Here is a 23,473-nt window from a genome sequence, read left to right as displayed (position 1 = left end):
ATCTCACCTGAGATGGGTGTTTTAGAGATCTGTAGAAGAAAGCCTTTACAGAATTTCCAAAAAAACTTTCTGACCTCCTTTCCTTTGCCATTTCCTCTCCTTTCTTAATGTTCTGTTCCAAAAGAAAAAGCTGATGCTGCTGTTGAGAGTCTCATACCAGGACTGGAGCCCCCAGTGCCCCAGCGCCACCCATCTCAGACGGAATCCGTTACCTCGAACCGCACAGGTCAGTCAGGTGTCTCTGCGGCTGAGGGGCTGGTCCATGTGGTGAGCCCTGAGAGCCAGTCTTTTCCACCTGGGGCAGATGATGGAGGGCTTATTTTGCAGACTGGCTAGTTCCTCCTAGAACTAATGCCCTGAATTGTTCTTTCTGCCCCAGGTTCTAGATGTTGTTGAGTGACGTGTTTTCTCACTAAAGAGCAGAGAGTGCTTTTTGGAGCCATGTTCATTATAGAGCGATCCCTGGGCATCCTCTGGCTATCATATTTCTTTGTTCAAGATTCTTTTCACTGGTGGCTGGTTTCTTCCACCTCCTTAAATTAAAACACTTTGTTGAGCTGCAAGGATGCCCTTAACTCTTTCAGGTTGCTGAGCAGTCTTCCCTATCTCACAGTTCAGTAATGTGCATGGGGTTCACATTCTATGTGTTGACATTCTGTACCCAAGACAGAGTTTTAATCATGTACAGGTGATTTGCTGCTAAATGGTAGGCAAAACTGATATCGTCCCTAGATCCAGCATTGATCTCACTCTAAATTCAAAGTTAAATCTTAGTAGAATTTCTTAACTGCTCATAAATACATTGGTAACCGTCATTTTTATTGATTCCATAATTACCTTTATACAAGTGTCTAATATCCTAACTTGGAATAGAAACAAATATAAGTCTGAGACGTGTGAAAATAACCTCATCCAGGTGAGAAAAAAAAATTAACACAGAAGACAATATGGTTCCTTTTCCTTATCCTCATCTGGATGCTATGGAATCTCAGTATTTCTCCTGGAAAATTTTCCTAGAAAACAGTTCATGTGTTCATAGTTCATAATTCATAGTTCATGCTTGAACTATGAATTTTGTCTTCTGTTCTTTAACTGAAAGCCAAATCCCAAGTTCAAAGGAGCAATTCAGATTTAAAGAATATTAGTAAGAAGCAAGATCATGATACTTTGGATGGGAAGCTGAATGAGTTCTAGAAAATACATGTCACATTCTGCTAATAACAAGCCAGGGACAACCCTCTACTAGTCAGCTTGGATACCTTGGTCTGTAGAACCTCTACTCCATGAGTGTTTAGGGAAAATTTAAGTAAAACTCTTTAACTTCAGAGTCCTTTTTCCCAAATGGCATTTGCTGAGAACTGAGTTGCTAAGGTTAGCCTGGCGTCCAAATCACAGACTTGCTTACCCAGCAACCTCTGAGCAAAAAATTCTCCCATATTTATGTATTAATGTTAAGAAGATTATGGAAATACCTATTTCTATAGATGGAAATCCAGAGGGCTCACCATGTTTCTGTTGGTTTTCTTTCTCCCACCTTGGCTTGAATGTATAACATGTAAATGAAATAAAGGCTGAAGATCTAATCTTATCATATTGTTGTGTGTGCCATTTAATGCCATCACTGACTTGGGACGCTGTTAATCTGGACTCAGATTCTCTCACCGGGGAAGATTCCCTGCTTGATTCCTCTCTGCTTTCTAACCCTACTACCGATCTTCTGGAAGAGTTTGCCCCTATAGCGATCTCTGCTCCAGCCCATAAAGGTAAATACTTTCTCCTTGGGCCCACATTTATCCTTAGAGTAGAAAAACTGAATGGCTTCTGACAGTTTTCCTTACCAAAAGTCTTTGCTAATGAATTTTTTAACTACCTCCCTATGTAGAAAATTCGAGTTTGTACTCTTAATCACTGTGTTATAACATCTCTCAGTAAGAGCGTTCAGTAAAACTTAGGCAACAGAGTAGTGGAGGAGGTGTTGTATTCTGGCAAGAAGTTGGAGGGCAGATATTCCAAGTCAGCCTGTTAAAGGCAGAGCTATATACCTTTGCAGTCAGCTCAAGAAGATGGTTGGGGTGACTATCTACTGGCCATTATTAACGTGATACTTATTGGCCTTAGAACTTAAGATTGTTTCATCAGCTCTGATTTAAAGTGATAGTTGCAGTAAAAAATTAATCATCAGCCCTCAAAGAGTGAACTTATGAAAATTTTGAATTTTACTTCACTTTGAAGTCATGATTGATTACTGGGTTTTTCTCGCTTAGTCTTGGGTTAATACTGCTTTGAGATTCTAATGGACAAAAGTAGCTTGAATTGAGTTCTATTAAGTGTGTAGCTTGTGAAAGTGATAGGTTTGATGCCTTACCGTAGACAGGCATTCACTAAACTTTCTCTTCTTGGACAGTGGCGGTGGTTTTCTGGAAGGAGCAAAATGCATAGAAAAGAACAGCTTAAGCCCTTTCTGAAGAAACTTCCCCAAGATAACTAAAAATAATTAGCCTGTGGTTTACAGTGGTAATAGCTGAGTTTGGGGTTTTTTTTTTACCCCTGACGGTATTAAAATGATTTTTTTTTTTTTTAGAGCAGGTAGAGGGAAGTTACCTATTTAAACAAGCCTGGTGGGAGTGTGGCAGCCGCATTGCGTAATTACAGAGATGCATCATTTGCATAGATGCTTGGCTGGCACTTGCTGGGCTGGTGGGGTAGCCTCAGTTAGGATTGAGAGGAATGTTCTCACAGACTTCTGCTCCATGTCTCAGTCCATATGATTTTGTGTCCCAGCATTCCCTGAGGTATCAGAGTTGTTTGAAAGTGTTTCTCCCAGTCACAGAACAGTGAGTCCTTCCAGAAATATTTTACTCGCCTTGTATATAGTGGAAACCCTGGTGGCATAGTAGTTAAGAGTTATGGCTGCTAACAAAAGGTCAGCAGTTCGAATCCACCAGACGCTCCTTGGATACTCTCTGGGACAGTTCTACTCTGTCCTATAAGGTCACGATGAGTTGGAATTGACTTAGTGGCAATAGGTTCGTTTTTTTTTTTTTTTTTTTTTTGTATATAGTGGTTGCTTCATAAAGAGCCACTAATTTACCCCTCTCCCCCATGTACCTCTAGTTTTGAGTTTTAGCAGTACTGTTAGTCAGGTCTCTATTTGCTCAATAAAGAAAACAAATGACTAATTCCTGTGCCTTCGTGAATAGTGACATTGAAGAGATACCTCACAATGTAGCCATACGCCGCATGCTACCTCCCGGAGTTCCCCTCCCTCTTCCTTCGCTGTGAGCTTTTTTCCTTCCATGGCTCCCTCAGGGCATTGGCCGCAGGCTCCTCCTCCCCGCGCTCCATAACCTTATTGGGGCCACTGATATAAATGCGGTCAGATGTTGCCAGAATGGATGTTATGTGGCACATGACTGTATGGTGTTCACACAACGTCCAAATCATATAACATCCTATTTCACAGAACGTGTGGTGGACATTAATCGATGCATGACTGTAATTACCGTTAATTTGTCCTATAAGTGGTAGAGAGAATTTGTCCTATAACACTTCTCCCATATCACTCATAAAAGAATTAACATGGCCAACTCTAAAGCTATTGCTTCCATATCCCTAAGTTTTCTGGTTTTGCCACTTTTATTTCAACTCAGGAAGTCCCTATGTGGCGCAAATGGTTAGACGCTCAACTACTAGCCAAAAGGTTGGCAGTTCGAACCCACGTAGAGCACCTTGGAAGACAGGCCTGGTGATCTGCTTCCAGAAGTCACAGGCTTAAAAACCCTGTGGAGCAGTTCTAGCCTGCACACAAGGGGTCACCATGAGTCAGAATCAATTCAACTGCATCTAACAGCAACAACATTTCAACCCAGAAAAGTGACAACTTTCACCTTTAAAAACAAGAGTGATTTTACAGTTGGGAACTTTGTGCCTCTTACACATTCTCTCATTTGCTAATCTCTGCCTCTGTTGTTTCTGCTTGTGCACTTGCATTCGGTATTAAGCTGCAGAAGATAGTAATCTCATCTCAGGTTTTGATGTCCCTGAGGGCTCGGACAAGGTGGCGGAAGATGAGTTTGACCCCATTCCTGTATTGATAACCAAAAATCCACAAGGTAAGAAAGAGAGGATGGGAAAAAGAGAAGAGCTTGATATCAGCTCTTCTTGAGATCATAATCAGCCTAGTCTGCAAGAGGGAAAAACAAACAAAAAACGTTTAATGAAGGAAATGGGTAATGATAATCATTGAGGGCCAGCATATAGAAAGCTAGAGATACAGATAGAGAGCTTGACCACAGTGTTTATTTAGAGAAAAGTGTTTAATAATTTGACTTTTTAAAAAGCTAGTTTTTATAAAGCATTAAACAAAAAGTGATCTTCAGTCAGTACAAACCTGAAGACATATGTCGAAAAAAGCACTTAACGTTTTTTATCATGCCTAGAACACTGTGTAATAAATATTCTTCCCAAAGAGATTTACAGGATACTCTGTTACTTACATCTTTTTGGGCATTTTTGGAGCATCCTTTTTCCTCTTGGATGGGTTAAAATCATTTGAACATGCCGTTAAACCCTCAATTGCCACAGGACCTTCTAGTTTATTTATTTTTAAAAGCATGTTCTTATTTCAGTGGTCTTAATAACTAATTTCATCCCAAAGTAAAAACTGATTGATTTTGACTATCAGGGAGATAGGTAGATGTTCTCAGGAAGTTAGGGTACAGCCAGCAATGCTCAGGCAAAACATATTCATCTGGAAATAGCATCGTCTTCACAAGGTGCCCTGTCTGCACTACGGTGCGAACAGACAGCCTGAGCTTTCGGTGGGAGGTGATGGTCAGCTAATTTATATGTTTAAAAATCAACGTGTAAGAGTTTGCAAATGTAAACTGTTGCCTCTCTAGGTTTTTTGTTTTGCTGTTTTCTTCTTTGCTTGCTCTGCACATCTGAACCTTAAGCCTGTATGTTTTGTACTGAATTCCTCTCTCCACTTCCAGGTGGGCACTCTAGGAACAGCAGTGGGAGCTCTGAGCCCGGTCTTCCCAGCCTGGCCAGGTCTTTCCTGCTGGTGGACCAGCTCATAGACCTGTAGCCGTGACCCAGTAGCAGACGCAGTTGTGTAACTTTCTTTACGGAGTTATAAGAAAAATGAATTTTTTTTTTAATCTGCAAATAAGGGGCCTCTAGCCCTTATCTCCTACCCCTTGCCTTCTCCTGTAGAAATGATAAGGAAAGAAAATCACTTTGGCCCTCCAGATATTCCTTGGCCAGTTTCTCCCTGTTAGTTTTGCCGTGTTTTCTCATTACCCTTCTTCAATAGCATTATCTTAAATCAAGCGCTAGATGCCATGAGCTTCGCCTCTGCTGGAATCCACTCCACTGAAAGCTTAGCTGTAACTGAAACTAGTGACTTGACACCTTTGTCTCATTCTTGCTAGGAATGACCTCCCAACCCGTGTCTCCTTCGGCCAGATGCTGGCAAATGTGTTGACCTGTTTTTGCTTTATATCCTGATACATTATCATGAGGACGTGACTTCTTCAGTTAGTCTTAACTTCAGGCAGTAGCCTGGAGATGGGTCCGTGGTTTAAGAGCGGGTAAAACTGACTGACTGATAGCAGTATGTGTTTGGGAAGAGAGATTGAGCCCTGCTGTAGCCAGTCAACTTTGACCTTTGATCATAGACTTAGCCAAGGGATTTTACACCCCATGCAACCTGCTCAGCATTCGTCCAGCTTTCTGGCTTCCATTGAACCGTGATTTCTCAGATCTGGAGATGTGACTGCAAGTACTTGAGATCCTTGGATAAAATGTGTACCTGATATAAATCCCAAGTATTGACTTCCTTTTCATGTTAACTGTCCCAAGCTGGGATCTCAGAATTAGACCAAAATCAGACAATGGTAGTAATGTGATACCTTTTATTAGAAGACTTTTCACTGGGGGGTAGGTGGGGGAGGGGAAGGAATTGTAGCAGAAACAGATGTATTTTTCTTGTGATTTTTATTTTGAATCAAATATTGTAAATTGTGTATAAATGAAGACGCTGGACAGTTGTGTTTCCACTTGGTGTTTCAAGTCTGATATCGGGTGTCTGTACAGGGTTTTGCCCTCTTTCCCATGTATAACTGCACAGCGGTCCTACAGTGTAACATATAGAATCATTTTGAATTGGCTTGTGTGTTACTATAAGCTTTCAGCGGGTCCTCTGTCTTTGTAGAATAAGCATGTTGTTTATTTTCAGATAATCAGAAATAAGTGTGCTGACAAGGTTGGCACAGTTTGACCGTAGCTACTTACCTTTCTTTTATCTCTCTGATGTTTAAATTGAAGACTGCAGCCAATGGAACATGTTCAGTTGGTTTTCCTTGGCCTCTTACATAGAAGACAAAACAAAAGAAAGAGTAGTTCCTCACTAACCTTAGAATATTCATGAAATAAATCAAGGACCCTGCACTGACATGACAACATCCCTCATGGGCACCCTCTGTATATGTACATATTCATTGACATGGTTTTTTTTTTTCTTTTCCTTTTTTTCCCCCTTACAAGAAAAACCAATTTTATAAAATCATCCTTCTGAAAAGAGGTGGGCACAGAGAACCCCACTGTTGTTCTCTTCCTCAAGTGCCATTTGCCATGATCAAAAGGGAAACTCTTAGTTGAGCAGATTTGTACAAATAAAATTCCAAGTCCATTCACTGGTTTCTCTATCTAGTACCTTTGTTTCTTCTTCCTCACATTTGCACTTTAAGGGGGTTGGGGGGAGAGAAGGTTTAACAGCAACCATAAAAACCTGCAAAACACTGCACTTTGGAGGACAAGCTTTGACCCCAGAAAGGCATCCGAGGAAAGGTCTGAGCCTTTCCATCTTTTGACTTTAAATACTTCCTGTTCTGGTGAAATTAGATAGGCTAAGTGAAGGCCTCTACTAAAATAACAGATTGTTTCCAAAATGTAGAGAGGCACGACTTGCATGCTGAGGATTAAAAAAAAAAAAAAGTCTATGAAGTGCTTTCTCTAAGTGGATAGCAGTGAAAGTGGGACTTGGCTTACCCGTTTATAAACAAGAAAAACTGCTGCAGATCAGAACTGTATTCTCTTTCCTGGGCGTAGAAAAGAATGTATAAACTAATGAAGGAAATGTTTATTTTTAAATAAGAATAATGTTTACTCCTGTGTTTTCAGATTTGATTTTTTTCATACATACATGTTAGAAATATAATGAAATATCTAGTTTCACAATTTAGTTGAAACCATGAAGACTATAGTTTAGAAATTAGATGTCTCTAAATTGTTCCTTTTGTGCATTACCCATAATTATATTGAGATATATTATGTAGTCATCTGGCTCAATAAAGCTTAATGGGGACTGCTAATGAAAGTGAACAGAATAGAAGCCAGAGACTAGATGGTGGAAGCCTGAGGGAGGTAATGTCATGAAATTATCTTGGGCTTGTTCTTGAAGAGTAGGGCCTCAGTGGGGAGAACTGTTTTTCTCCTGAGGAATACCTGTGAGTGACTCAGTAATGGGAGCTTCCTTAGTTTGTAGCATCACCCTGAACTAAGAGGGTTTATTTGAGCTGAGTATAATGTGCTGATAATTGATAGACCTATGGAACCATAAACTGAGCTACAAGAGGAACCTTAGAGACCATCCTCTAGTCCATCCACTTCGTTTTACAGATGTGGGACCTGAGCTGGATGGAGGCAGGGTGGTAGCAAAAGATGCCTGGGCTGGACAGGCCTCATGGGACCTCATCCTGGCCCTCGCCAGTCAGCAGCTGAGTGGCCTTCAGGAAGCGCTTTACCTTTTAGAGCTGCTGTTTCTGTTAAACAGCAATGGGTTTGAACTAGATGGTCTTTAAGATTATAGAATTATAGGATTCTAAGTAAATACTGTTATTCTTTAGAAGGACTATGAAGGATTTATATAATCCCGATGTTCTTCAGTTACCTTCTATAGTTCTTGCTATTACTGTAGCAATATTTACATTTTAGAGAATTATAGTGGGCTTTTGATAACCGGGGTTGCTCTTTCTTGGCTATCTGAATAGAAGCCTAAAATATCACAGAGTTTTGAACACAGATTTTCCTTTTTTAATATTATACACACACACATACCCCTACATATTCTAACAAAATCATATTAGATTTCAGTTCTTTTTAAATGTATAATCAGGGATCTGCCATTAAAAACATATCAAATACTATAAGATATGTTTCTCATTTGCTTTTATTCCAACTGTATAAAAGTAGTAACTAAACTAGAAAACATCACAAGTTGGTATTTTTCCCTTTACAATGTTCAGATAATTAAGTAATCAAATTCAAGTCCCAATGTTTTTAAAAACACAGGCCTCAGAGGAGACGAGGCTTAATTGGTCTCTTTTTAAAAATGTGATTATAATTATTATCCGATGATTTCTTTAGCAGACATATCAGAATCTTGACATCTAGTTGAGTGTTATTCCCTTCAAAGTCTCCTGGTTTCATGTGAAAAGCTAATACTTTTTTAAATGAGGCTGCCATCATTTATTTTGAAACTCCTCTCCTTAGAAATACCATCAAGGAAGGTAATATGGTATAATAAAATCAGTTATATTACTAGCTCAATAATATCACTTTCAGTTTCTGAAAGTATATTCCATTTCTTGATATTTTTCCACCACTCTGTGTTCTGAGTAACATTTGACTGTTTCCAAAAAGCAAAATCACCCCCATAAGGTGAAGAGTGGTTACTACTGAAGATAGCAAATAGGATACTCCCCAGAAACTTGCCAGAGAGGACTTTGTAATGGAAAATGAAAAAGCTCAGTCATAATTTCTTTAATATCCTGAATAAGGGAACTCTTGTGGTCCCCAGTCTTTAGCATGGTATAGAAAATTATAAGATAGGGATTTTCAAATGCCTCCAAAAAAGGTTGTCACTTTTGTTCAGTGTCATTTGATATTGGACTTGGCTCTTTCTGATTTAGAATTATGAAACTTGGATTGCTAATTATTGTAGGGAAACAAACCCAAGAAAAGAACCTATTTATCTCAAGATGGAATATTAGTTTTATTTTGTCTTTAATGTTTTTTTCTCAGTCTTCTGACAGATAATTGATCACTTTGATTCAAACCAACGTAACCTTCCCCCAAGTCAGGAACATACCTGCCTTTAGCAGTCATGTGGGAAGGAGGAGACCTTTGTGACTGACCCCAGCCCAGAGGTATGGAGAGATCTGAGTTCAGCTGAATGAATGCCTGCTATTGGTACCATGGGACAAAATAAAGTCTCCCATAATGAGGTTTTTCTGTCGTCTCTAGGAGTCATTAACCTTCTCATTCTGTAAAATTATCAGGGTCCCAGAACCACTAATGTAGGGTGTGGGGGTAAAAGTAACAGGATTGCCCAAAGTACTGGATTAAGCAAATTAGAGACTGCCAGGTAGAATAGAAAAATTATCACATGGGTGGATATTTAGAATGCTTAAATCCAGATATTTAGAATATCTGAAACACTCCAGGTATTGCAAAAATATCTTTTATCCTGTCTAGAGACTGTAATTTCATCAACACAAAGTTAACCTTTTGCTTTCCACACTCATGATGTTACTGAGGTTGGGTATGCTTGGGTTTCTTGATCAGAATGAATCCCATGGCCTCTGTTTCAAGTAATCTGTAACAAGATACTATTTTGTTTCTCCTGGATTTCCTTTAACTAATCACTGGGGTTTTTAATGTAGGGGAAGGAGGCTCCTTGGGTAATGCTAACCTATGCAAACAAAGTTACCAAATGGTGGTAGTTACTAGAATGGAATATACTGTTCTTGGTTCCCATTTTGTTGTAGTGTCCTGAACGATTCTCTTTTCCTGCGCATATTCTACCCTGCCCTATTTATTGCACACTCCCTTGTCATGTAGATGTGTGTTTATTATCAGCCTTTATCCTGTCCTCCCCAAGAAGAAAAAGCTAACAGATGTACATGAAGCTGTCTTACGCAGTTAAAAAAAAAATGTGAAATCTGAAAATTGCTACGCAAGTATTGTATAGAAAACAAGTTCTGTAAACAAGTTTCTTATGTAAACATACAGGGGAATAAAGTCTTTTATCTGTTCAAACGGGAGCATGTTTAGAGATGTAAATAACTTAAAATAGCTGCTATTTTCCTTTGCTGAAAATATACTTTTGCAGAAGGGATTTAAACACATTGTTGAGTGACACTAAGTACCTATGCACAAGAGAGGTGCAGACATGGGAGAATGGTATACTGAGGACATTTTCATGGGTCATGGCCACCCTTGGCTTTAAGGAGAACAAACCCCCTGTGAAACCTACATTGGGTAGATCAGAAGCAGAGTTATAACATGGACCACAGATTGGCAGCTACCTTCCTCTAATTTAATCTTTAATACACCCAGGCCAATTTAATCAAACGTTTTATGTTTGTAAGTGCAGTTATATGCCCAAGGAGAAATCACTGTCATTTAATTGCCACGTTGGCTTGCGAGGCACAACATCACCAGCCAGTGTTGGTTCCCATCAGGTCCATTACGCCCCAAGCACGGGCTTTAATGCAACTACACAACATATGGCAGAGCCAAAGGCTTAATCTTATTATCTAAACCAAAGGTCATGGAAATTATGAATTTGATGTACTTTTCTTTGATTCCCCAATTGTGTTCCAAGACCGTAAATTTCCATTGGTACTGTATCTCTGAAGTTCTTTTGAAGGGATATTTTGCTTTCCATTACCTAACGATATATGAGAAGGATTCACAATACTCAAAGTCTTTATTTTTAGTTGTTGGCAAGAGTGATGTCTTTGATACTCCCTATAGCTGTTAATTTTTTTTTTTTTTTAATAGCTGTTAATTCAGTTTATAGTCTCGGGAAAAGTAAAATTCTGGTTGTTCATGGTATGTTGCACTAGGGAATATCCAGCTTGAAATTTAAGTCTTCAGAGGGTTCTCTAATGACCTTCACTGTGTCCATCAGATAAAATATTCTGGATAAACCTATCTGAAATCACTAGCACTTTCAGTTGTTTTGGAAGTTAATAGGGAGCCCATGAGGATAGCTACCAAATCATTAAGTCCATTTTGGGACTGCTTTCCTAGCACATGAGTTCTTACTCAAATCTACATAATTTGGAGCCTCAAAATAGACTAAAATGGACTTATCTTTAGTGGAAATGTCTAAGTCTGCTTACCCTGGCACTCAGTCCTACATCAGAGCAAGAAAAAGAAGTGTGTTTTGACTTCTTGCTTAATTTAACATGCTAAACCAAAGTAAAAAAGAAACATGACCTAATTTGAGGGAATTGTAACAAAATGCCCCACCTTTTAGGGTTCAGGATAAGTAAGACCTTGTGTAGGCTGTGGGGCCAGGTCCTGAGCTTATGACCCTGAGGAACAACAGGCAGCCTTTATTGAGCTCTGTGGTCATAGGGTATCTGCCATGCATGCCATTGGTTACCAGAAGAAGCTGGCCAAGGCATGAGGTTAAATCAGTTTACTTCATTGCTAGCAGGCACACTGCTTGAAATGCATGCTTTCCTGATGGTACAAGGGGATCTTCATCTAGAAGGACTGCCCACTCTGAAAACACACGCTTTCCCTGTAAGAGCACATCACAAATTCCAAAGAAGACGGTCAACTACCATCAAGATTTAATAATCTGTTTTTTTGTTTACCGTTATTTAGAATCTCTCCTTCTACTGACTACTTTGTTTCTTGTGCTGCCACCACCAAAATTCCCTAAGGGAAATGTGGTGTCTGTGCTTTCTTTGGTCTTCAGAGTTCCAGGCTTGGAGAGTTGCAAAGGGTGGCTGCTCTCTTCCTTGGTCATGCTACATCTCCTTTAAAAAGAATGGATAAGAGACTTGGCCTTCTCAAGTGGATCCTTTCAATATGCTTTTCCAGTCGTACAAAACAGATTCATGCTGAAAGAGAGATATACAATAGCTCTGACCCTTGCTTTCAAGGACAGGAGGCTAGTTTCCCCGTCAGCCTTAATGTTATGATGTTTTGTGACTGTGCCTGTGAATTTCTAAAAGTCATTGAATTTCAGGTATGGTTTTCCCATTATTCACCATGAAGGTCATAGAATATGCTCTCAGTTGGCAGATTTCCGGTTGACTTGACCAAGAGCCCAGTTTTTAACATAAGTCATTTTGGTAGATTAGGCATGTTCTTCCATCCTGTCCAACACTGGATCTGGGCTCCCCCACTTGGTACTTAACAGTTCTCAAAATGTAACCTCACCCTGCAGGACTCCAAAGTGCTCCTGGTTCCATGGGTAGCTGCTTTTTGGGCAGTCTATATACACAAATGGCAACCCTGGTGGCATAGTAGTTAAGTGCTACGGCTGCTAACCAAAAGGTCGGCAGTTCACATCCACCAGGTGCTCCTTGGAAACTCTATAGGGCAGTTCTACACTGTCCTGTAGAGTCGCTATGAGTTGGAATCGACTTAATGGCAATGGGTTTGGGTTTTGTTTTCATATACACAAACTGGTTTGACTGAATTCAATATAAACTTAAATTTTAAAAAACACTGAATCCAATCAAACTAGCATTCATTATGATTATTTATCTGTGTGATGCCATAGTTAGTCATTGTCTTGACTAAATATTACTATCTTTTTCCAAGAGGTATTACTCCCTTGCAGAACCAGCTGAATAACGTCAACCATCAGGGTAGTTTTGGAAGATGATGGAATTGTGCCCTAGTTGTGGCAACTGAGAACTTTATCCACCTGATGATATATGTTGGGAAGTGGTTCAAGGAGTTTTGGAGGCCTCTTGTACCTCTTTGCTTGGCAGGTTTTATTTTGGAACTTTGTCCCCCTTCATCTGAGTTTCCTCCCAGAAATCATCATGTGGGTATCACTGTGATAGATCTAAACTAATATCAATATGCTTGCCTGCGAAATCAAGGGTATTTCTTTCCACATATATTATAAGGGAGAAAGTGTTCCATTTTATTTCCTCTCAGCTGACCAATGCTTTCCTATCACCATATAGCTGCACATATTGAAGTTGTCATGCAAGGGAAAATTTATCCTCTTCAAAATCATGTTCTTCAAATACTATTTAGAAAGCCATTTGGCATCAGTACAAAATTTAACTTAAAAGATTCTAATTTGAAATTTACTGAATGCATTCTGTTAGATAAATAAAAATGGGGAAAAACAACTTTTTTTTTTTTCCTGAGAACAATATTTAAGGTCAGCTGTTTAAAAAGAAACACTGCTAAAAAGTTACAGGATTCAGAGAAACAGTATTTTTGTACAGTGTCTTATAAAATGTTCAGATCTCCCTCTACATTCTCTTTACAATGTAATGTCTCAAAGCGACTGGTTTCCCAATAAACTGATTTTGATGCCTCTTCTGCTGTGTTCTGTGTGCTTAATTCAAGCAGAAACTTTAGAAGGGAATACTTTTTAGCAAAATAACTCTGCCAGCCACTGGTTTGCATAGGAGGGAAGAGGGTGAATGGGGAGGGGATGTTTGAGTTGCATCTATATAGAGGTACTGAGACATCTATGGATCCAATCATTGTGCCTAAAATTCTTATCCTGGTGGGTTGGGAAACTCCACTGGTACCTCTTTATTGAGCCCATGATGAAATAAGCCCTTTACCTCCCCCCCCATCACCCTTTCTCTGGATTCTTCTTGCTTAGTTACATATGCCTTTTTCCTGCCCTCTTGCTAACATGTGCCCAATGACATACTTCTAACCTGCTAATATTTCTTGGAAGGTAAGCTCTCTTGCATTCTGATAATTGTCTATTTGATTTTAAAAGCCAGAGCACCCTCTACCTAGATAAAATAGACTACCATAATAGAATTTGCTAATACTTCTGTGATTACCCATATATTTTGCTCCTTGTGCTTAAAGAATGTTATGATGGATTCATTTAAGCAGAGGAGATATTTGCTAACTTAGAAGACTGAAAACAAAAATCCCAGGGCAACTCCAGCTGAAGGTGGTTTACTTGTTATAATTTAATTGTCTCCTTTCCTTAGAAAATGCCTTCAGTATTCCTATTTTGGGCACTTTTGTGCTCTGTGAATAGCGCTTGTGATGTAATCATCCAGTAAACTTGGCAGTTACCAAGCAGACATGTTCTGCTTCTTTTCAGAGGGTCTGTACTCAGATATAGGCAGTGTGGAACCCATGACCACATGCCGGTTCCTGAATTGAGTTCATCCCCAGACAGTGTTTTTACATAATCCAAAACTGTCGTGGTATATGTGGAGATGAGTGACTGGGTTTGTTTTCATTCCATTTTGAACCAGTGCCAGGTAGAGCAGGTGTTGGCGCCTGGCACTGTGAGTAGGAGCATTGCATAGTGATGCTGACTGTCTGTGTGCCTAACGTCTTCATCTCCTTTCCTGCACATTGTGCCTGTCATGTTCCAAAATGTGAGACAGTGATTGGTTGTGTTCCAGTTTGTGTGCAGTTTCCTTGCCTGACTTTTACTTTTCTGTTTTTCCTTTTCCATTTTCAACATCTATTATTTGGTCCCACAACCTTTCTGCCGCGGGTTGACCATTAAATGTTCCAAGAATGGAGTTGAACTGACCTGTGCATTAATTCTGCATTTTGTGCTTTTCTAGGTCTCCAGAGAGAGCCCAACCCCTGTCCTGTAATAACTGTAGAGCACTTTAAAGAGTCGACGGGTGTTAAAGGCCTTCACCTGTATCCAGACCCCTCCAGGGCAGCTGGCACAAAAACTCAGAACAACTTAGAATCCGACTACTTGTCCAGAGATGGTCCCTCAAGCAATAGCTCATTCCATAGCAGTGAAGAGGAAGGGACTGACCTTGAGGGGGACATGCTAGACTGCAGTGGGTCTCGACCTCTCCTCATGGAGTCCGAAGAAGAGGATGAGAGCTCTAAGCCTCCCCAGGGAAAGCTGGGAAGAGCTGTTCCATTCCCTCAGCCAGAAGTCTCTACTGAGCAAGCAAAGGCAGTACAAGATGGGAGAAAGAACCAGTTCCAAGCCCTCACACAACCAACCACTGATGGTCTCAGTGAGCCAGATGTTTTCACCACAGCCCCATTTAGGAGCTCGAGGGTTCCAACTGATGATGTGGACATTTTCTCCAAAGCCCCATTTATCTCCAAGAGCAGTGTGGCTTCTTCCCAGCCAGAGGAGGCAGACGTGTTCTTGAGAGCTCCTTTTACCAAGAAGAAGAGCATGGAGGAGCTAACAGTTGCCCAGACCACCTCCCAGGACTTACCTACACAGGCAAGTCTCCTCATTCAGACAGGTGATGTTCCAACAGGGGCTAGCCCTCTGCTCTCGAGCCTTGATAGAGCAGTGTTCACCTCTGTCCGATCTCAGTATTCCATGGCTGGTTTTGTCCAACAGCCTAACCTCCCCTCCCATTCTGTACAAGCAGCAGATCATCTTGAAAGCTTTAGTCCCAGGGGATCCTCCCTGGAACCTGGGGGCCATCCTAACGACAGAAACAAAGGACCTCAGCCCCAGAAAGAAGCAGTCTTAGGCCCAGTGGCTGGCAAACCATTCCTTCCCCCATCTTTATCCAAATATTCCCGTCACTATAGCCCAGAAGATGAGCCAAATCCAGAAGCCCAGCCCATTGCTGCCTACAAAATTGTCTCGCAAACCAACAAGCAGTCGATAGCTGGCTCTGTTTCCATCACATCCTTTCCCTCCAGGACTACAGAGTTGCCAGCTGCGGATCCTTTTGCTTTAGCACCCTTTCCTTCAAAATCAGGCAAGCAGAAACCTTAGGAGCAATACCTGAGCCTCCAGCCTGCCTCCATCCCACCCCTGTACCTGCCTCAACACTTTCAGCTGAGCCTTCTCAAGAAGAAATAATGTCAATTATTCTCTTTCAGTTCCCTGCTGTCAGAGCAGAACTTCAGTTAACAAACTGAGTTCCCGTGATATTTAGTTGAAACCCCTTTAAGTTATGCCCATTTCTTCTGTTTATATTAATTTCTGGACTTCTAGACATTTCCATCTTCACAGAGGACTTCATCTCCACCCAGCACCCACCTTGCTTTTTGCCCTGCAACTGTTTAAGTCTGGAAATACTTCACCCTGATCCCAAAGGGGCCCATATTATTGTTAGTTTTAACTCCTGCAGTACCTGTTCTGAGTCATGTCCATTGAGGAATCAAGATTAGTCCCTACAGGACTGATGTAATACTCTTGAAAAGGAGAGGTTTCTGGAAAGAAGCGCCGAGTAAAAATCCCGCACATAAAGAGGAAGCATCATCTTGCAGATACTAGTCATTCCTGTAAGACCAGCAGCTCTCTGTTTGTGTCTGTGTGCAAGCCAGGCTGTCCCTTGTGCATGAGCGTGTCTGTCAGTGTGTAATGTACATCCTGTCCATTCCTGTGTAGAAATGACACGCACACAGGTTCAATGTCCGTGCTCACGTCTAATGGTGTTAGCAGAGCCTTCCTCACATCCATACTTTTAAAATTAGTATGAGTGTGTAGAGTTGTGTTGGTGCATGTGTATGCGCATGTACACAGGACACATTTTTCCTTTAGGTAAGTCCTGTCCCACCATGCCTACCTCCACAATCAAGTCCCTCATTTACTGGCATTTGCCTGCTGACCTACCTGACTTGAACCCTGTTTTTGTTCGGTTCTTTTTTCATGGTAAAATTGGATTCATTGGAAGGTGTAGGAAAATTCTGACTGGACTGAGGTTTCAGAGTGGATTTAATTCTCACTATTCCTATTTGCTATTAACAAATTCCATTTACCTGGTGAAAAAAATAGGTATTCCTATACATTTTCCCTTCAGAACAATAGAAACGAACTCCTTATTACTCCTTATCACAGTTCCAACCCCTGGGTGTGTGGTCTTGGTAACAAAAAAGTGCTCAAAAACCTGAGGTCTGAGCACTCAAGGCTGTCATTGTGGAATGTGCTGATCATGAGACTAGACTGCAAAATAGATTTGCTTGTCTTTTTGTTTTTGTTTTGTTTAATCCTTGCTGTCTTTCTCTACTGCCTTGAGGAAGGATAAATCTGAGATGTGTAAATAAATTTGTCTAGGAGAATGGAAAAGAGCTGAATCAGCTAGCCGTGAAAATTTTTAAATTATCCTCTTTAGATGTTGGAGTAGCCCAGATAGGTGACTGACTTGTGTTTTTGAAAATATCTATTTCTAGAAAGATCTGATGCATTTTTAGCTTTTTTCTTACCTTTTATTAGTGCCTTAAAATAAAGCCTGCATCTCAATGGGAAGATTTCTGTTGACGAATTCAACTTCCTGTAAAGAGTTGCACCAAGTTTCACCTTGAAAGCTTTGTGGGACTTCTAGTAAATGTTAGTGATTTCTCTGTTAGCAGGAGAAGTTGAGAGAGTTGTTTACCAGACCAGATTAATGTTTGAAGAATTATTGGGAATTTATCCAAGAATCAAGCCTAAATGCCAAACTCCCTTGCAGTTGGTTAGGTGAGATAGTCTTCAAATTTGAAGATCAAGGATCTTGGGAGTAAAATATAAATGACTGCTTTTCAAGACTTTCTAGTTTAGCCTCCATCTATTTCAAATACCCAGATTAAAAGATGAATAATTGGTACTATAGCAGGGCTACCAGTAATGGTTTTCCAAAGAAGGTCTAATTGTTCCAGAAACTTAATTTTACTTTGGTGGATGCTAAATATTCATTCTGAGGGTTTGCTTCCTCCCAAATATAATTTCTGATTTTATTTTGTAACAATGGATACAAAACCATCCTTCTAGTTGAAGGAATATTTTTGGCCAATGCACATAAAACTTTGCATCCAAAACTTTTCCCATGGTTATCATCAGTGGAAGCCTTAAAGGCATGAGCTAAGAGGGTAGTAATGTTCTTTCAGGGGGAGTTCTCACCCCAAATCAGAAAACCCTACAAAGTGGAAGGTCACCCTAACTCAATCTTCCAAATGTTCAGCATTACCTCTGTAAGGGTCCTGGAAAATGCCTTTCCTTTGGTGGTTTGATCACTCCTGTCCAGTCAAGTGGCCGTTTTCATTCTCAAGGTACAAATCAAAATAAAATCATGGTGATTTTGTTATGTAGTTGAATTGTTAGTCGAGCATGGGCTTGTAACCTTTTTATTTTTACCAGACACTTGTGATAGGTGGAAAAAAAAAGGAGACTCCATAAATACATTATTTGAGTAAGGAAAGAAGTGTAAACACATGCAAATTACTTTTGTTTTTTTCCTTACTGAATGATGCATGGAAACTTTTTATGACTTGAGCTACATTTATTATTAACTAATAACTGGTGAATTTTGCAGACATGTACTACAATAGGGTTTTATGCCCTTTCTACTGACTTTCTTTGGATCATATACAGCAAATTTATCATTTAAAGATAAAATGTTCTTGCCAGAGGCAGTCCTGAATCTGGACGATTCAGTTTTAAGGAAAATTAGGAGTTCTCAGGGTGCTTTGAATTACCTAACACATGTTTCCAACAACTGTACTGCAACAGGTTAAAGTTAAAGAGAAAATACACAGTTAGCAAAATACTGTATTTTTTTTGCTTTAGGTTGTTTTATGTGCTATTTGCATTACACATCTGATACAGAATATAGGAACTTACATAGTGACCTTTCATTTCAGTGAGAAGCAGTGAACCAGAATATATTCAGACATAAAGCGTTGAGCCACAACTTGCACTAGTAAATTCCTAAAGAATCTACATTAATTGGCAAACAGACACCATTGCATTTATAAAGTTATCTTGTGTTTGTTGAAAATTATTTAACATAACTGTTTCTTGGGCTTATATGTAACCCTTTTGCTCCAAATCCTTGTTAGATTGGAAAATGGAATGAACAAAATTTAATGCGGAAGCAGATGCTAGACGGGACCTAAGGGAATCCAGATCCTATTTCATGGAGGGCCCACTCATTGTTGAGTTGAAAATTTCATATGTGTGGACTGGGGGCACAACGGCTCAGCTGCTGACCCAAAGGTTGGTGGTTCTCCTCAGGAGAAAGACCTGGCAATCTGCTCCCGGAAAGGTGACAGCCTAGGAAACCCTGTGGGACAGTTTTACTCTGTCACATAGGCTTTCTGTGAGTCGAAATGGACTCGACAGCACACGGCAACAACAGACTGGTGTGTATGTGTTTACATTTTCATGTTAGATCTGAGTTTAACCTGACAACCAAGATCTCATTCTAAACTTTCAAGAAAGATACCAGTTTCTTACTGACCTATTGATTTTTTAATAAGTTTTAGAATATGTGTACATCAGCGTTTTCAACTACTTGGTGGACATTTCACTGACTCATAAGGAAAGTAGCAGATTTGGGGGTTTTTTTAAGTATAATCACCAAAGTGATCTGACAGTAAAATTCAATCATACTGTATTTGCTTCCATCAAGAAAAAGAACCAAAACATGTTATCATCATGTAATATGTATATATTATGTCAAATAGGAAATTTTACTATAGGAAACGAGAGAAGGGTGAAATCCAGCTCACTCTCTGGCATAAAGGATACAACCTAAAAGGGAGTCACGAGTCCATTCAATAAGGAAGTTGTTCTCTGCTGTGTCTTTGAATTAGAGAGCACATAACTGCCAATTCCGTGAAAGGGCTGTTGGCCATACAGATGTAGTTTTACCTGAGATATTTGGAACTCCAATTACGTTGATGAAAAATACATAGGACAACTGCTGACAAGACCAGCCTCTAAGGAGACAGGGCACATTGTTAATGTCCATACCTGCCCCTGAGTTCTAATCCCCCAAGCCTGCCAGAAGGAGTAAACACTGAAGATTTTAATGGAATTATGTAAATTAAACTCTCATTTTTCCCAGTGTTTTATCAGCTACTACTTATAGTTTTTTTTTTTGTTGTCGTTGTTGTTTTTAACCGTCAGAGTACTTGTAATCTCTTTACTGAAAACTTCATTTAAGGAAAAGAAGAGTTTCAAAATGGTTGAAAACGAAAAGTAATACCTGGCTGAGAATTGTTTTTGTGTTCTTTTGCTGCAAAACAAATTTGCTTCATCGATTTTACTCAGTTGAGCAGTGAGATGGTTACCTCAGCTCTCATAGCATCAAATGTGGGGAATCCCAACTGGCAATGTCTCAATTCCCAGAACGTCACTGTGCTCTCTGGCGTCACTGTCCTACCCTGCCTCATTACTGCTTGCCCTTTGTTAGGAAACAGGCCCCCCACGTGTGGTGCCCAAGGTCCCATCATTAAAACACTGTCAGACAAGGCTCTTCCCTGCTTTTTCTCGGCCCCGAAAGTCTTCTCGGCTGACCTTACTTGTTCCAGTTTCCACTTCATTTCCTGACTTGACATCCCCTGTTATAACCACACCAGTACAGTGGATGAGTAGAGATTTGGTGGAACGACCATGTTAACTTTCATTTGCCTCCCCATTTTCTATAAGCGGTTTCTTAGGTTTCCGCCCAGCCTGTGACAGTCTCACCACACTGGAATAATGCTAAATAAGAATGCAGTGGCTCACCTTCCCCATTTCTTGTGGACTAAAAAAGAGGATGATGGAAGGTTGGCAGGAGCCCAGCCTTACTCTGTGGAGACACAATCCAGACACAGGAGTTAACTTTGTTCTTACACGGGCCTGGAAGGCCCCAGGACGCAGGGGCAAGTTTATATGTGAAGGGGCTTGGTAATAGCTGGTAAAAATGACTAAATATTAACCAGCACCTTGATGGCTTTGTCAAGTATCCCCATAATTTATAATTTCGTAAGAAGTTTAGTCAGAACTGTACCCCAGGAGTCTCTAAGTGTGCATGGCACAGTTTTGAGTTTATGGTAACAAGGTTTTGTTCTTAAAATCTAGTTAATGTTCTTTGCATTGCCTCTTAATAGAACCATGTTGGTGTGTTAAAGAGACCTGCTTGATTTCTTTTGGCAAGGAGTTAGCAGAATGATTTTTACTAATGTTAGTTAAAGTAGGGGGTGCAGATCTTGGGGGTGAGGGAGGACAATGCACGTTTTCACTCTGAAGTGGCAAGTCAATTGTATTCTCTGAGTCTACCAAAGACTCCTGCTTGAGGAGTGAACAGAGTGTGTGTGTGTGTGTACATGTGTGCGCTTGTGTGTGTCATCCTCCTGCTTTCTTTCCATAGTATTAACTCAAGACCTCTGAATAAAGGCATCCAAAGAATACCAAGAGTTGACAGTAGGTATTTGGCATGAATTTTGTTCACTTTGTTGACAACTGTCCAAGTTAGAACTGGAGTTGTTCTCGATGAAGGTGGGGAAAAATCAGCTATTGCCTTAGCCTTGTTTCCACAGTAAGCATGCTCTTCTCATCCATAAAGATGAAACTTAATAGTGCTTGTCCTGAACCCTTGGCTCATGTGTGGTGGTGGGAGGGCAGTAGTGACCAGGCCACCACAAGGCCTTAAGGTCTTAATTAGAATGAGGGAAAATTTAAAGTTGTTAAGGGATGGAAACCAAATGATAAAGGCCAAGGACCATGATCATTTTGTGGAGAAGAGATGAATTCTTTCTGTTGACTGTATTTTAAGTTGACTGAATGAGGAGGTCAGTCCAACCATAAGGAGTACTGAGGTCATCGGGCCTCAGAAAACAATGTGTGCATGCAATCTCAAGGACTGTGAACAAGGGAAAGGAAGGGAAAAAGACATTTTAAAAGTCAATCTTAACAGTTTTTGCAATACCTCTTATTTGCAGACTATTGGAGTTATGTTAATTGCACTCTTGGTGTGATCTATCTTATGTATCTGATAGTTTTTATGAATAATTGAGTTGTAAACTCCTATACACTTTATTAAAATGGACCTAATTAAAATAAATGATTTAAACATTGTGTTATTTTTTTTAACCAGATCTGCCTCAGATTAAAGAGATCCACAAGCGTCTTCCCACTTAATACCATGTGTAGTAGTGCTTTTTAAGTTTCAGAAAACAGCTTTTGATTGGTTGGTTTAGTTGTTTCCAAATCTCTGACAGGCCTTAACATTGTGAATGCTGGCATTATTTGCCGAGATCTGCTTTCCCTTCTGGATGTTAAATGGAGACACAAATGAAATAATAAAAGATAGTGGGGCCCGAAGGACTGCACTGGGAAAACCAGGAAGCTCCCTGCTGTGTAAACTGTCCGCTGAGCTTTTAGAAAAAGAGCATCTGTTATTTCAGTGTGACCTGCATCAACATGCAGTCTTTTTTTAATTCTTAAAATATTCCTGAAGAGAGACCAGCATTAACATAAGAAGAAATTGAAAGGAGAAGTTGCCGTAGTGTCTTAGTGCTGTTGTAATAGAAGTACCACAAGTGGGTGGCTTTAATGAACAGAAATTTATTTTCTCACAGGAGGCTAGGAGGCCCAATTCAGCCACCAGCTCTAGGGGAAGGTCCTTGCCTTTTTGCAGTTTCTCTTCCTTGGGGGACTTCACGTGGTGTGGTATCTATCGTTACCCATCTACTTCCTTGCTTCTGTGTCTAATTTGCTCCTTTTATACCTCAAAAATGATGGACTTAAAACACACTCTACACCAATATGGCCTCATTAACAGCAACAACAAAACTCTATTCCCAAATGCAATTACATCCACAGGTATAGAGATTAGGACTTAAACAACATATATTTTGGGGGGGACACAATTCAATCCCTAACAGAAGTCTTGGAAGAATACCTAAGGATTTTGAAATCCATAATGTGCGGGACAACCTGTCTATCTGTTTCCACTCCAAATTTGAAAAGTACAGAGTGATATTTGGCTGAACTTCAACGAGCTTGACTTTATCCAGGATTGGGGAGAACTAGTAATATGCCGAGTTCAGAGGGTGTTCAAAGAAGATCCAGGGATCCAAAGAGTTATGGTTTAATATGCATGAGTAAAACCAAAGTTGCCTTTCTATGAAGATTTATTTAAGATCTGATCAATTTATCTGTTTTAAATATACGCCCCACCTAGTTCTCCAAAGAATGTGAAGTTCTTAGGCTTTTTCGAGTTAGTACTAAGCAAAAGTGCACTCTTCCTTATCTGTGACTCCCATCTGCTCTGTGGAAAGCCCTTTCAGAGACTCATGACTCCCACTGAGGTGCAGGAATCAGAGCCTTCTGACAAGATGTGGAACACAGCTTACTCACAGTGACTAAACCCTGCCTTCCATGTAGGGAGCTTAGGAGTTAGAAGCTTCAAATCCCATGGGGTTGGGCTCTGTTCGTATTGATCCCTTTTTTGGTTCACTTTCTCCCCAGAGGCTGGTTGGTAAGAGACCAACAAGGGAGGAGATGCCCTTATATCACCCCCTAATCAAGAACTGGGCCCTTGTGACACAGTGGTTAAGGGATCAGCTGCTAACCAAAAGGTTAGCAGTTTGAATCCACCAGCTGTTCCTTGGAAACACTATGGGGCAGTTCTACACTGTCCTATAGGGTCGTTATGAGTTGGAATCCACTCAACGGCAACAGATTTAGTTTCAGTTAATTGAGAACCAAGTGGGAGGACCCAGGGAAAAGGCAAGTCTCATCTTG

At 40.3% G+C, this 23,473-nt stretch overlaps 1 protein-coding gene across 11 annotated transcripts in view; it reads left to right on the top strand.

The window, feature by feature from the left end:
- AAK1 (AP2 associated kinase 1) overlaps positions 1 to 21,797 on the top strand; it is a 189,388-nt gene extending 167,591 nt beyond the window's left edge. For 5 of the 11 annotated variants that reach the window (XM_064268683.1, XM_023552723.2, XM_023552724.2 and 2 more), the window contains 2 exons: positions 125 to 226; positions 14,610 to 21,797. In XM_064268683.1, the coding sequence (XP_064124753.1) occupies positions 125 to 226; positions 14,610 to 15,754 (1,247 nt within the window). In that variant the 3' untranslated portion in view covers positions 15,755 to 21,797. The other 6 variants (XM_064268684.1, XM_010593629.3, XM_023552725.2 and 3 more) reach the window with 4 other exon arrangements.
- Positions 21,798 to 23,473: the final 1,676 nt, after the last annotated feature.

Source organism: Loxodonta africana, chromosome 15, assembly GCF_030014295.1.
Source record: "Loxodonta africana isolate mLoxAfr1 chromosome 15, mLoxAfr1.hap2, whole genome shotgun sequence".
NCBI classification, from domain to species: domain Eukaryota; kingdom Metazoa; phylum Chordata; class Mammalia; order Proboscidea; family Elephantidae; genus Loxodonta; species Loxodonta africana.
Note: the sequence above shows the minus strand (reverse complement) of the source record. Positions and strands in the feature narration are given on the sequence as shown.